The 15,575-nt window shown below is 49.7% G+C and overlaps 1 protein-coding gene across 1 annotated transcript in view; it reads left to right on the forward strand.

Annotated features, from left to right (window-relative positions):
- Positions 1-5,712: 5,712 nt before the first annotated feature.
- Positions 5,713-15,575, forward strand: part of LOC114594945 (L-gulonolactone oxidase) — a 45,614-nt gene continuing 35,751 nt past the window's right edge. The window contains exons 1-5 of the mRNA XM_028725250.2: positions 5,713-6,096; positions 8,103-8,204; positions 9,863-9,988; positions 11,374-11,468; positions 12,239-12,329. Coding sequence (XP_028581083.2) covers positions 6,094-6,096; positions 8,103-8,204; positions 9,863-9,988; positions 11,374-11,468; positions 12,239-12,329 — 417 coding nt within the window. The 5' untranslated portion in view covers positions 5,713-6,093. The remainder of the gene's footprint in view (positions 6,097-8,102; positions 8,205-9,862; positions 9,989-11,373; positions 11,469-12,238; positions 12,330-15,575) is intronic.

Below are 15,575 nucleotides of genomic sequence, written 5' to 3' on the forward strand. Positions count from 1 at the left end.
AGTCTTTTGCAATATGATGGGCGGCCTGGTTTAATAAGACGCCTCCTTTGTTAGCAAAACCAGGGCAATAAAAGAGAGATGCCAGTTCTTCCAGGTGGCATCGCCTTCAACAAAGCAGCGGCGGGAACAGATTCTCAGAGTTCAGAATCCCTCTCTCTCTTTCTGCCAGTTAATTTCATTGATTTCGTTTTGTTAGTTTATTAAATTTGTATGCAACTCTATACCACCAAGTACTATCAAGAGATGGTAAGGTAAACTGGACCATTAGGTCCACTTGCGGACGACTCTGGAGTTGCGGCGCTCATCTCGCTTTATTGGCCGAGGAAGCCGGCGTACAGCTTCCGGGTCATGTGGCCAACATGACTAAGCCGCTTCTGGCGAACCAGAGCAGCGCACGGAAACGCCGTTTACCTTCCCGCTGGAGCAGTACCTATTTATCTACTTGCACTTTGATGTGCTTTCGAACTGCTAGGTTGGTAGGAGCAGGGACCGAGCAACGGGAGCTCACCCCGCTGAGGGAATTCGAACCACTGACCTTCTGATCGGCAAGTCCTAGGCTCTGTGGTTTAACCCACAGCGCCACCCGCATCCCTTGATTCAAGAGATGGTACCTCAGTCTAAACCACTGAGCCTCTTGGGCTTGCTGATCAGAAGCTTGGCGGTTTGAATCCTGCAATAGGGTGAGCTCCCGTTGCTCAGTCCCAACTCCTTCCAACCTAGCAGTTTGAAAGCACACCAGTGCAAGTAAATAAATAGGTACCACTGTGGCAGAAAGATAAATGGTGTTTCTGTGCACTCTGGTTTCCATCATGGTGTCCCGTTGTGCCAGAAGCAGTTTAGTCCTGCTGACCGCATGACCCGGAAAACTGTCTGTGGACAAACGCCGGCTCCCTCGACCTGAAAGCGAGATGAGCACTGCAACCCCACCGTCGCCTTGGACTGGACTTAACCATCCAGGGGTCCTTTACCTTTTACCTTTCTTACCTAGAGATGGCTGTGCAAACCTCCACACGATGACTGCCCCTCTGAATACCAGCTGCTGCAAACCGCAGGAGGGGAGCATTGCTCTGGTGCTCTGGTTGTCCACTGTGAGCCCAGGACGCTGAGCCAGGTGGGCCTCTGGCTGTGATGGCCTGGGATTCCGATTCTGAGAGCGAACCGGAGGAATCCCAGCCGGCACAGGAGTCCCCGCCTCCAGGGCCGGCTGAACTGGGGCAGGGCCTTGATTCTGAGGAGCCTGCACCTGTGCCGGATCCTCAGGAGCAGGCACCAGGTGAATCCATTCTGGCTCCAGAGGTGCTTGAGGACTCAGTGTCTACAGGTGAGCCTCCCCCGGGGCCCAGTAACCCTTCGGCCTCTCCTGATCTGCAGAGGCTTAGGGCAGAGAGGCGAAGGGAACTGGTTTCTCCCAGGAGGAGTGCTCGCCTTAAGGCCAGGAGAGGCGGGTCTCCTGGGGGCCGGGACCGCCCCTTGCCTCAGAGAAGTTAAAGGCCAGTCAGCCCGGTCCCAGGTTGCGGGAGCAACATCATTATTGAGTACCTGTTCCTGCCCAGACCCAGACCTGACCCTCCAGTGTTCCTGTCCCCGCCCGGCTTCCTGCTTCGGACCTCGCCTTGCACCTTGTGAACTATTTCCAGGCTAGTGACTCAGGACTGAACGTTGACTACGGTAACAGTAACCTTCCCCCCGGGACCAGCACACTGGCCTGATCCAGTACGCTCTTTTACAAGACGCATTCCCTTCCCATTGTGGTGGATTTGCCTTGAGATAATCACGAAATAAAATCTTGCATTTGTTGGCTAAATGAGGAGTTTTAGAAAACCTCACAAAGTTGTCATGTGCCTCATCTGGTACAGCGAGGACAGTGACAATCATGTCTAATAATAATAACAAAACAACAACAACAACAATAATAATAATAAATTATTTGTACCCCGCCCATCTGGCTGGGTTTCCCCAGCCACTCTGGGTGGCTTCCAACAAAGATTAAAAATACATTAAAATGTTACACATTAAAACCTTCCCTAGACTTAGAAGGTCTAAAACCATTTTGGGATTCAGGGAGGGAAAATGGAAAGCGTAATGCCGGTGGTCAACAAAAGAGGTTTAAAGACTCTCTCAAGGCAAATCTTTAAAAATGTAGTATAAACACTGACAACTGGGAAACACTTGTCTGCAAGTGCTCCTATTGGAGAACAGTCTCTACCAAAGGTGTCCTGGGCTTTGAAGACACTCGAACTCAGGACACAAGGGAGAAACATGCTAAGAGGGAGGCACACCTGGCAAATCCACACCGTGATCAACTCCCACCCAGAAACCAATGTCCCCACTGTGGAAGGATATGTGGATCCAGAATTGGCCTCCACAGTCACTTACGGACTCACTGTTAAGACCGTATTCATGGAAGACAATCTTACTCGGCTACGAGGGATCGCCTAAGAAGAAGCGTGAACAGTGAGGACAGTCAGCCGTCCAGCATGCTCAATGATCAGTGATTATGGAGGTTGCTACATTGGCTGTCCTTAGTCTGAAGCCCACTGCGGGTTTTGGACAGGTAACCAAGGGGATGAGAGGTAGGAATTCAGTGCTGCCGCCAAGGTCTGGACAAGGGAAGGCACTGCACCCAAAGAAGTCTCTTCTATACCTGACCCATAGGCTAGGTCAGATGATACCCCCTGACTCCTTTAAAGACTTGAGGCTCACACAGGTGTGAGTGACAGAGTGATTCAGCTCTTCCCCCCCCCCCCAGTTTTTATTTATACTTTTCAAGTTTATTCATTTCATTAGTTTCACAATCAATTAAAAATTTCAGAGTTTGACTTCCTTCCCCCTCTTTCTGTGGTTCCTTAAAATTATTTTTTAAATATCTTCTGCAAATCCAAATTCGTTTAATTTGCTCATTTATTCATCCCCTTTAAATATAAAGTGGCGCTGTGGTCTAAACCACTGGGCTTTGGGCTTGCCGATCAAAAGGTCAGCGGTTCGAATCCCCGCAACAGGGTGAGCTCCCGTTGCACGGTCCCTGCTCCTGCCAACCTAGCAGTTCGAAATCACGTCAAAGTGCAAGTAGATAAATAGGTACTACTCCAGCGGAAAGGTAAATGGCGTTTCTGTGCACTACTCTGGTTTCGCCAGAATATAACCCGGAAAAACTGCAGACAAACGCCGGCTCCCTCAGCCAGTAAAGCGAGATGAGCACTGCAACCCCAGAATCGTTCACAACTGGACTTAACGGTCAGGGATCCCTTTACCTTTACCTTTACCTTAAATATATACTCTTATGAAACTGCAGGTTATTACAATAATCTTGCTAATGTTTTCATCTGTTTGCAATTTATCTGTAAATATTCAGTAAAACATTTCCATTCTTATATTAAAATTTCCGTTATCTCAATTTCTTATTCTTCCAGTAAATTTCGCCATTTCTGCATATTCCACAAGTTTTTGTATCCCTTCTTCCTTTGCTGGGACTTCTGCTTCTTTCCACTTTGGGGCAAAAAGCAGCCAAGAGATTCTGCTCTCCTTGATGCCTGTGGGCTGCCCTTGCTTCAGGCGGATAGAAGACACGTCTGACATCTGAGGACTGTATGAATATTCGGCAACAGTCGCGGCCCTCCCCAAATATATGGAAGTTGCCCACTTTGCATTGATTCAATCAGTGTCTCGTGCTTCTAATTGTCATACGCATTCAAAACTCGCAGCCATCAGATCACTGACATCACTCTGCAGTCGCAATCAATTGGTTGAGATCGCAACTGCCTCCTCAAAATTCCCGTGTATTCTCATGCAAATTTGCATTTGCAGCCTGCGCCATGCATTATTCAGCTGCATAAATGCACCGCATTTGCATGCTCCTGACCTAAACCGATCATGGCAGGCCTGTCCGCTGTACCTGTTTAGCAGACACAATGGCCTTACAGATGCTGAGCGCCATTCTCAGTTACGCAGACTGCTTCCTATTAGTCCAAGGTGATTGGTGGTGTCTCATCAATGAGGGGTAATGATAGAAGACAGGCTCCTGGCAGCTGGGATTCTATCCAGAGACTTTGGAATGAGACAGCCAGCATAGTTTGGAGAAGTTCATACTGCTTCAGTGGGGTGGGATGGGGAGAGAGGGAGCAAAAGGTGATTAAATTGGATCACAAGAGCTAAGAGTTATATATTATACTTGCATCCTCCAAGGCTCCATCTACTTCCCAGTGAACTCTAGCTAGACTGGAAAGATGGAGCCTTGGAGGGTGCAAGTATAACATATAGTATAGTATAGTATAGTATAGTATAGTATAGTATAGTATAGTATAATCTTAAAAAGCAGAGAAATCACCTTGACAACAAAGGCCCGTATAGTTCAAGCTATGGTTTTCCCAGTAGTGAAGTGAGAGCTGGCCCATAAAGAAGGCTGATCACCGAAGAATTGATGCTTTTGAATTCTGGCGCTGGAGGAGACTCTTGAGAGTCCCATGGACTGCAAGAAGATCAAACCTATCCATTCTGAAGGAAATCAGCCCCGAGTGCTCACTGGAAGGACAGATCCTGAAGCTGAGGCTCCAGTACTTTGGCCACCTCATGAGAAGAGAAGACTCCCTGGGAAAGACCCTGATGTTGGGAAAGATGGAGGGCACAAGGAGAAGGGGACGACGGAGGACGAGATGTTGGGACAGTGTTCTCGAAGCTACCAGCATGAGTTTGACCAAACTGCGGGAGGCAGTGGAAGACAGGAGGGCCTGGCGTGCTCTGGTCCAGGGGGTCACGAAGAGGCGGACATGACTAAACGACTAAACAACAAGTCCTTGGGGGGGCAGGGGCCTGTCTTGTTCTGCCTAAGGAGGACTGGCAGTGAGCTGTGTGCATAAAACAGAGGGCCACGCACACATAATGGAGCTACAAAATTAATCATCACAAAGTCTGCTCTGTAGCTAGATTAGCCTTCTCTTCTCAAAAGTCTCCTGAGCGCTATATTTTGATGACTAGCAGTAAATTCTTTTCAAAGGAAAATACTCAAATGTGCCCAGAAGCGTTTTGGGGGATTTATGGGGACTCTGAACCAATCCAGGCAATAGTTAACTTATTGGCTGCCGCATGTTAACCATTCTGTGATTAACAGGACAATTATCTTAGCTGAACTTTGGCCTGCAGCTGGAGAAAGGGGACAAAATGCATTCCCCTGCCTGCTTCTTAAGAGTCTGGGATTTAAGATTTGGGGAGGGGATGCCTGCCCCACCAATGCAGACACTACTATTTATTGATTTGAAGTACCGTGGTGGTGCTATTAATTTGCCCAAGTCCCATGGTGGTTTGCACCAGTTAGAACAGCAACAGTAAGGGAGGATGAAGGGACACGGGTGGCACTGTGGGTTAAACCACAAAGCCTAGGACTTGCCGATCAGAAGGTTGGCGGTTCGAATCCCCGCAATGGGGTGAGCTCCCGTTGCTCGGTCACTGCTCCTGCCAACCTAGCAGTTCGAAAGCATGCAGTGCAAGTAGATAAATAGGTACCACTCTGGCGGGAAGGTAAACAGCGTTTCCATGCGCTGCTCTGGTTCGCCAGAAGCGGCTTAGCCAGGCTGGCCACATGACCCAGAAGCTGTACGCCGGCTCCCTCGGCCAGTAAAGTGAGATGAGCGCCGCAACCCCAGAGTCAGTCACGACTGGACCTAATGGTCAGGGGTCCCTTTACCTTTACCTTTAAGACTTCCCTTGATCAATGGCAGAAACTAACCCAGACCCAGTTTAGAAACCCCCTTGTCTTGGGGCCCTTCCCCTATACATGTCAAGTTTCCTCTGCTTTCAACGCCTCATCCTTCCTTCAGCATCAATTGCCACGATCATCATCAAAGTTTGCTTTAAAGAATCTCTACCTGCTGTCTGTCAACTATCTCAAACTGTCTCAAATTAACAGCAAGCCAGCCTAGCAGAGGTTACTCATTAACCCTTTTTTTCCTAGAAAGTGGCCCTCCTTGCCTCTTGCCTCCTCCCAATTCCGGCAGCTGTTCTTCTGAGATCTGCTGTAGACCTCACCCACCTTGTCTCGGAGGAAGACCCTCAGTCTCCTGCTAAGCTTTCCTTTGGATATTCAAAGAAGCCACAAACACAATGGTAAGAAAACTCTCTTTTTTAAAATATATACATTTTAAGTGCGGGGAGCAGAGGGAGAACCAGACACAGTGGCTTAAAAGGCCATCCATGTACTTAGAATCACAGAATCGTAGCGTTGAGAGGGACACCAGAGGATCATCTAGTCCAACCCCCTGCAATGCAGGAGTCGCAGCTCTCCATTAAACCATGGGAGTGGAGTGCACAGAACAAAACTGTTCCCTTAAGTTGGCTTGGAATGTCTGTCGCCAAAAGCAGTGCAAATGTGAAAGGGTTTTATTTTTTAAAATGTTGTCGTTTAGTCGTTTAGTCGTGTCCGACTCTTTGTGACCCCATGGACAAGAGCACGCCAGGCCCTCCTGTCTTCCACTGCCTCCCCCAGTTTGGTCAAACTCAAGTTGGTAGTCTCGAGAACACTGTCCAACTATCTCGTCCTCTGTCGTCCCCTTCTCCTTGTGCCCTCCATCTTTCCCAACATCAGGGTCTTTTCCAGGGAGTCTTCTCTTCTGATGAGGTGGCCAAAGTACTGGAGCCTCAGCTTCAGGATCTGTCCTTCCAGTGAGCACTCGGGGCTGATTTCCTTCAGAATGGATAGGTTTGATCTTCTTGCAGTCCATGGGACTCTTAAGAGTCTCCTCCAGCACGAGAATTCAAAAGCATCCATTCTTTTCATCCAATTCCCTAATATGTTATACATATTTTTATGAGTTTGAGTTTGTAATCTCTGTTAGAGTTTGTAACCTCTATTTGAGTTTGTAATCCTTGTCAGAATACATATTTTTGAATGGATTAGTTTTTGTTACTATTGACTGTTGATTTGTGATTATGGACCACTCCCACTATTGAAACTTACGTTGGCCTGAGTTCTTGGTTTGCTTTTTTCTTGGTATATTTAATAACAAGTACTCCAACTTATCTTGTGGGACGCGGGTGGCGCTGTGGGTTAAACCACAGAGCCTAGGACTTGCCGATCAGAAGGTCGGCGGTTCGAATCCCCGCGACAGGGTGAGGTCCCGTTGCTCGGTCCCTGCTCCTGCCAACCTAGCAGTTTGAAAGCATGTCAAGTGCAAGTAGATAAATAGGTACTGCTCCGGCGGGAAGGTAAACGGCGTTTCTGTGCCCTGCTCTGGTTCGCCAGAAGCAGCTTAGTCATGCTGGCCACATGACCCAGAAGCTGTATTCCGGCTCCCTCAGCCAATAAAGCGAGATGAGCCCCGCAACCCCAGAGTTGGTCACGACTGGAGCTAATGGTCAGGGGTCCCTTTACCTTTTATATAATGGGCAATAGGTTTACTGTGTCCAAAAAACCGTCCTGAATGGTGGTGTAAACAAAATCTGCTCCTTTTCCCTTATGGGGTATCCAAGAGCCCGCCTAGAGTCCTTAAGTGGGTTCCCTATCGGTAGGAGAAAATAACAGAGGCCAGCCAGAGAATATTGAGAAGCAAAGCAGCTAGTACGCCTGGTCTTTATTAAACTGTTGCAACAGGGTCCTCAATCACCAAATGAAGGAGGAACCCAGAACCATGGTGTGCAAGCCCTTATATATACTTTTGAAGTTGCCCACCCTGTAGCCCAAGACCACCCCCAAAAACATCATACATACATCACAGAAGGAGGCGGTCTGCAGCAGAAATCCTGCCTGCCAGGATACCTGATAATGGTCACTGATTGTATTACCTGGGCAGCCTGGCCATTCTTTTGTGATGGTTCATACTTTAGTTCCTGAGTCCAGGTCACAGGCTCACCCCATTCATACACAAATATGCCCTTAAGACAGGTAAGCAAAAGACAAGGGCGAGGTTTTCCCATTTCCTTCCTCCTTGCAGAGAAACATTTGAAGTCTATTTGGGAGAGTCAAAATGGTTTCAGAATTGTTCTCCTGTACTATTTCAGATGCGCGGTCTACATACTTATGTGTTTGCCTTGTAAATTTATGAACATTTGCTTTATATCTTTGAGACCTTAAATTCTGATGACAATAGTATTTGTTTTGTGTCTCTGGGCATTAGGTCCATGGCCAAGGTGGCGTCAGATTCCAGAACTGGGCTAAGACTTATGGCTCCTCCCCGGAGATGTATTTTCAGCCAACAACGGTGGATGAGATCAAGGAGGTAAGTGGAGGGAGGTTCCAGTCGGTGTGACTTTCCCAACCTTCCCTAGATATCAGGTGTAGGGCAGCAAACGGACAGACAAACAAAGCTCACCCTTCTAGTCTTCCATCTTTATGGTCTTGGAAGACCAGGAGAAGGCTGCTGTAGCCACAAGCTCAGTGGGGAGCCAGGGTCAGCAAGGGTTAAAGTCACATGGGAAAAGTCAACAACATATCTCTGAGATATGACTCCAAAAGGATAGAGCAAGTAAAAAAAGAACGATGATTTCGGCCAAGGCCTTTGTCAGCGGCCTTCGTTTTTTCCTACAATTTACCCAACGTGAGCACCAGAAAACCAAGCACAATTGAAATCTCATCTGAATAATCTCCATTAGTTCAATCGGCATGACATCAAGGATTTCGAAACGGGGTCTTGTGACTAGAATATGCAAACACTTGTTTTTAACTTGGGTTCATCGTTGCGTGGCGAGTTCCCGCCTTCCCCCAGTGGAAATAAAGACACATGACACAATTATTTAGGTTAATGGGCTAAATAAGGCCACAACTTTATTGGTTACAGGTGATGAGCGGTATTGGCTTAGGCATTGGTCCTAACCGACTATATCCAACTTCAGCCCATCCGCTTGAAGTCCGGGAAGGGTTAACCACCAGTAGGGGGAGCCCTGCTGATGCACATCAACTAGGAACTCTTTCGGGGTCACTGATAGGGGGCGTGGCTTAGGCCCTCACCTCCCTAGGCTTCAGACAGGGCCACGCCCCCTGGAATCCTTTACCAGAATACCCTTCAATATGTGGGGCAGTTGATGGCGCTTCCTCCCCCCTCTCATCTGCATAACAATACCCTTACCAATGCCTAACCGCCAATGCCGAGGAACTTGTGGCCATTTGCTACGAGGTAGGCGAAAAACCAAGTGGCTGGAGCCAATTTGCCAAGTGGAAAAAATTCCTACCAGGCCCCTCAACGGCGACCAGCCAAGGTCCATAGCAATGTCGGAAAGAAAAACCTAACGGGCGGGAGGGTGGGAACCGGAGCAGCTGAAGCGGTCAAAAGAGGGAGATCCCTGGCCGTGCCAGTGCTAAATAGCGCAGGCCACGCCCTCCAGGCCAGCCGATTGGCTGGCCAGGGGATGATGCGGTCAGGGATTCTTTCAATCAGGCGGAGGCTGAGGCCAGCCCCCACACACATGGAGGGGGCGTGAAGCCCGCAACCCCACCTCCTCTCCAGCTCGGAAGTGGCTTTGCCAGTGGGGGCTGGTACAGCAGAAAGTGGGAGGCCCATGGTGGGTGGGGCCAACTCATGCTAGCCTGGTCCCCATCTTCCTGCCCCCTGTTCAATTCTACATCTATATATGCTGGCTGGACTTGTTGGAGTTGAGTTCGAAACATCTGGAGGGCGCCATGTGAAGGGTGAGCCTTCAGAGATCATGGAGGGGATGGGAAATGGAAAGGTGGAGTGGAATATCAGTGCACCTCAAGGCCTCAGGGTATGGATGTGGAACCTGTGACCCTCAAGACTCCAACTCCCATCATCCTTAACCATTGGCCATTCTGGCTGGGGCTGTTGAGAGTTGGATCCAGCAACATCCAGAGGACCACGGCTTCCACTTCCTTGAGCTCGGGGGTCACCTCTGTACCAATGCCTGGTTGTCCTCTCTGCAGATCTTGGATCTGGCCAGGCAGAAGAGTAAGAAGGTGAAAGTGGTGGGAGGTGGACATTCCCCCTCAGACATTGCCTGCACGGATGACTACATGATCGAGATGGGAAGGATGAACAAGGTTCTCAAGGTAAGAGAGCAGGATTCTCCCTTTCTGAGTCCTTCTCATGGCCCACCTAGCTCAGATTCCACCTCACAGTACCTGGCCAGAGAGATGACTTGGAGCAGAGCTCATCCATGGGGTGACCTCCAGAACGTATTAGGAGACATATTGGGAGAGGATGAAATTAAGTAAGACAAACCTTAAACCGCAATTATGTGCAATTTGGGTTATAAACGTCAACACTGAGTGAGCAGGAAGTCACTAGTTGCGTTGAATTGGGATATAATTGTTGAGTAACAAATGTAACTTCCTATATGGTAAAAAGAACAAAATATTACCGTATTTTTCGCTCTATGGGATGCACTTTTCCCCCTCCAAAAATTAAGGGGAAATGTGTGTGCATCCTATAGAGTGAATGCAGGCTGCGCAGCTAAGCCCAAAGCCAGAACAGGGAGAAGGAGCGCTGCGCAGCGCTCCATCTCGCTGTTCTAGCTTGGGGTTAGCTGCGCAAGGCCTCCACAGGGCAGCGGGGTGCAGGCACCCAGCTGCCCTGCGGAGGCTTCAAAGGCTCCCCCCGAAGCCAGAACAGCGAGGCGGAGTGCTGTGCAGCCTTCATCCCGCTGCTCTGCGGAGGCTTCAAAGGCTGCACTCCGTTGGCTTCAGGCAGCTATCCGCAAGCTTTTGGAGCGCAGCAGGAGTTCCCGCTGCACTCCAAAGGCTTGCGGATAGCCGCCTGAAACCTAGAGAGTGAGAGGGGTCAGTGCACACCCATCCCTCTTGCTCTCCAGCTTACGCTTCGCTGGAGAGGCGCTGCACAGTTTTCCCTCTCTGCGCAGCGCCCCTTCAGCGAAGCGGGAGGAGAAATGGAAGGGGCTCCATTTCTCCTGCCGCTTCGCTGAAGGGATGCTGAGCAGAGAGGGGGAGAATTTTTTTTTCCCATTCTCCCCTCCTGTGGTCCAGTGCATCCTATGGTCCGGTGCGTCCTATAGAGTGAAAAATACTGTATATATAAAAAAGGTAAAGGGACCCCTGACCATTAGGTCCAGTCGTGGCCAACTCTGGGGTTGCGGTGCTCATCTCGCTTTATTGGCTGAGGGAGCCGGCGTACAGCTTCCGGGTCATGTGGCCAGCAGGACTAAGCCGCATCTGGTGAACCAGAGCAGTGCACGGAAACGTCGTTTACCTTTCCGCCGGAGTGGTACCTATTTATCTACTTGCACTTTGACGTGCTTTCAAACTGCTAGGTAGGCAGGAGCAGGGACCGAGCAACGGGAGCTCACTCCGTCGTGGGGATTCGAACCGCCGACCTTCTGATCGGCAAGCCCTAGGCACTGTGGTTTAACCCACAGCGCCACCCACATCCCATTATTATATATAGATACAGATAAAAGAGCCAATCTTATCACTTGCAGGTGGACAAAGAGAAGAAGCAAGTGACAGCAGAGGCTGGCATCCTTCTCTTTGATTTGAACACAGAGTTGAGCAAATACGGCTTGGCTTTGCCCATGTAAGTAAGACAACTTTGCACGTGCTGAAATGCCACCAATATCAGCGCTTAGGGGGGCACCGGGTTGGCAAAGGCCGCTGTGAGTCAAAGGACCCAGCTGGGATCTTTCACCCCCGATGCCCTCTCTTTAGCCGAGACGGCACTCAGAAGCCTTTGTGGCAAATGAGTTCTTTTGAGGAGTGACCTGCGGGCTCGCAGCATCGCATGCAAATTTGCTCAGATGCCCTGACATCGGGGCCAAAGGAGCCTTTTAATCACAGAAGGGCTTAATAGGATTGACTCCTCTTTTTTTGTCCTTCCATCTGCGGAATAATTGCAGGCTCCCTGCAATTCAGGACTGTTGTTCTGCTGGAGTTTGGGTGAAACTATTAGTTGGAAGGAAAGGTTCGCGTTGGAGGGGAAATGTCGAAAAGGCAGGTTGGGGCAGGCTGGAGTGCCCCAAATTTGGGGCATGCTGGAGTGCTATTTCAGTCACACCAAGCTGCACACACCTCGAAGGAATATCTGTATTGTCAGAAATGCAGATCAACAGCCAAGGCGCCTTCCTATATCAATGCGTTTGTTCTGCGGCTTGATGTGCCGTGACATGCGTGTCTCATTTCATTTTGGCGTGTTCGGGAGCCGGAGCAGGTGGCAATTAATTACCTTTTGTGCCAAACGTCACGTTCGCTAATATCATTGTCTCAGCAGCCGCCTTGGGGAATAAACAATAGAGAAAGCCTCTTCCTTCTTGCCTACAACTCACATTCCCCCCTTTTCCCCACCTTCAGTCTAGGAGCTGTTTCGGATGTGACAGCCGCCGGCGTCGTTGGCACCGGAACCCACAACACGGGGCTCAGGCACGGCATTTTGGCGACGCAGGTAAGAACCACACGGGCTGTAGCCGGAGGAGTCCAGGTGACTGGCAAGCAAGCAGGTCACACGGCAACTTGTCAAGTAGCACAAAAGAGATGGCACTGCTGAGCAGGACTTGAAGAGTAAAAGCTTTGTCCTAATATTCACCAGGGGACACGGGTGGTGCTGTGGGTTAAACCACAGAGCCTAGGACTTGCCAATCAGAAGGTTGGCAGTTCGAATCCCCGCCATGGGGTGAGCTCCCGTTGCTCGGTCCCTGCTCCTGTCCACCTAGCAGTACGAAAGCACGTCAAAGTGCAAGTAGATAAATAGGTACCACTCTGGCGGGAAGGTAAATGGCATTTCCGTGCGCTGCTCTGGTTCGCCAGAAGTAGCTTCATCATGCTGGCCACATGACCCGGAAGCTGTATGCCGGCTCCCTCGGCCAGTAAAGCGAGATGAGCGCCGCAACCCCAGAGTCGTCCATGACTGGACCTAACAGTCAGGGATCCCTTTACCCTCTACCTTTAATATTCTCCAAAAAAGAGCGCTTATAAGGAGAGCCTGCTACATCAGCACCAAAAGTCCACATGTCCTAAGACATATCTAAGTAAAAGATAAATGACCACTGGATGGTTAAGTCCAGTCAAAGGCGACTATGGGGTTGCGGTGCTCATATCGCTTTCAGGCCGAGGGAGCCAGCGTTTGTCCACAGACAGCTTTCCGGGTCATGTGGCCAGCATGACTAAACCGCTTCTGGCGCAACGGGACACCAAGACGGAAACCAGAGTGCACGGAAATGCCGTTTACCTTCCCGCTGCAGCGGTACCTATTTATCTACTTGTGCTGGTGTGCTTTCGAACTGCTAGGTTGGCAGGAGCTGGGACAGAGCAACAGGAGCTCACCTCCGTTCCGGAGGCCCATTCGCAACCTGAAAAGTACACAACCTGCGTCTGTGTGTCTGTGCATGTGAGGGTCGCAATTCGCCACTTCTGTGCATGCGCATAATGTCATTTTGTGCGTCTGTGCATGTGCGAGCAGCGAAACCCGGAAGTAACCCTTTCTGGTACTTCTGTGTCGCCGTGGGGCGCAACCTGAAAACGCACAACGTGAAGCAAACATAACATGAGGTATGACTGTACATATATACCTAGGTATCACTGAAATGTATACAGTGGTACCTCGGGTTACAGGCGCTTCAGGTTACATATGCTTCAGGTTACAGACTCCACTAACCCAGAAATAGTACCTCGGGTTAAGAACTTTGCTTCAGGATGAGAACAGAAATCATGCAGCAGCAGGAGGCCCCATTAGCTAAAGTGGTGCTTCAGGTTAAGAACAGTTTCAGGTTAAGAACGGACCTCCGGAACGAATTAAGTTCTTAACCCGAGGTACCACTGTACCTACTTTTTCACTAAAGGACTTTCAAATTTGTGCACTCATTTACCAAAGATGCGCCGCGCCAGCTGCGGCGCTTGTCATTCACAACGGCTGCGCTTGTCAAACTTGGGGGCTCTGGGTGGATCTTTGCACCCTGGCAGCGCATATGCTAAAGACTCCCCTGGTTAGAAGGGACCCCGAGGGTCATCTAGTCCAACCCCCTGCAATGCAGGAATCTTTTTGCCCAACGTAGGACTTGAACCCGCAACCCAGAGGTTGAGTCTCATGCTGTACTGAGTGAGCCACCCTAGTGGCTAGATGCAGTGGCGTAGCGTGGGTTGTCAGCACCCGGGGCAAGGCAAGTAATTTGTGCCCCCTAACCCGTGGATTTGCACCCCCTAACCCTAACCCCCAGATGTTGCACCCGGTGCGGCCGGCCCCCCCTGCACCCCCCACGCTACGCCACTGGCTAGATGGGCCATTGGCATCATCCACCAGGCTATTCTTATGTTCTTACTTCCATTTCTCTTATCTTAATCTTCTGACTTTCAGATATCCATGAGATCTTGTGTTATGTTAGAGAGAGAAACTTTCTTCTATCTTTCTCTCACGTCGCCTTTAACTTGCCTTTTCGTTAAACTGAACAGTCCCAAACCTCGCAATATTTCCTCGTATGGGAGTCACTTCCAGTTTAGGAAAACATTTTCCTAAACAGATTTGTCCTGTGGGCAGATGTATCCTTCCAGCTTTAATAATAAAACATAGGTGGGGGATTGCTATAAGATCAATGATGTGAAAACAGGAATGGAACTAAACCAGATGGCAATTTGACAGGCGGTGAGATCATTAGAAGTTTCCCCCTAGATTTAAGGTGGCAGGAAACGCCGAGGAAAATTGGGCATTTTAAAAATCGTTTGTCTTGCTCCAAGCACCCACAGCGAAACGCTTCCTGAAGCTATGCAGAGGGAGCCCCCATATTTCACACAGCAGCAGTCAGGGCTCCCCAGAAATGAAGGAAGGTGAATGGCAAAGGTACAGGGTGATGGAGATCAGCTGGGCACCCAACTGCTTACGTTCAGAAATGATGGAAGTTTGTAAGGTCCCCTGAGCACCGAGGCAGAAAGGAAGCCTGCAAAAGAGATTATTATTAATTCAAAGAATGCGATTATTTATAGCCCACTGTTTAGCCAAGCCCAGCCCCCAAAGCAGTTTACAATTAAGCTGCGCACAAAGGTGCAATAACTTTGGGGATATATTATGGGGAGAGAATTGTCTTTCCTGGCCCCTGGCAGTTACCACTGAGTTATTTACTTGCTTGGAGCAAAAAAATCACTGATAAAACTCCCACAAACATTGTGTTAGGCTCAGCTCAGTAGGCTGTCTTCCAGCCTCCGATAGCCAAGTGCTCTCTGAACGTTTTGGACTACAAATCCCATCAGCCACAACCAGCACGGCTGATGGGAGTTGTAGTCCACGACAACTGCAGGGTGCCAGGATGACGAAGGCTACTGTAGTCATTTATTTTGCAACCATCTGTCGTCTATTGATTTAGAAGCCAGGAGGGTCTTTGCCCATCAGATTATCTATTTTATTTGTTTATCTGTAACATTTATATGTGGGGATGCGGGTGGCGCTGTGGGTAAAAGCCTCAGCACCTAGGGCTTGCCGATCGAAAGGTCGGCGGTTCGAATCCCCGCGGCGGGGTGCGCTCCCGTCGTTCGGTCCCAGCGCCTGCCAACCTAGCAGTTCGAAAGCACCCCCGGGTGCAAGTAGATAAATAGGGACCGCTTACTGGCGGGAAGGTAAACGGCGTTTCCGTGTGCGGCTGTGGCTCGCCAGAGCAGCGATGTCACGCTGGCCACATGACCCGGAAGTGTCTCCGGACAGCGCTGG

The sequence above is a fragment of the Podarcis muralis genome, chromosome 3 (genome assembly GCF_964188315.1).
Source record: "Podarcis muralis chromosome 3, rPodMur119.hap1.1, whole genome shotgun sequence".
Lineage (NCBI taxonomy): Eukaryota > Metazoa > Chordata > Lepidosauria > Squamata > Lacertidae > Podarcis > Podarcis muralis.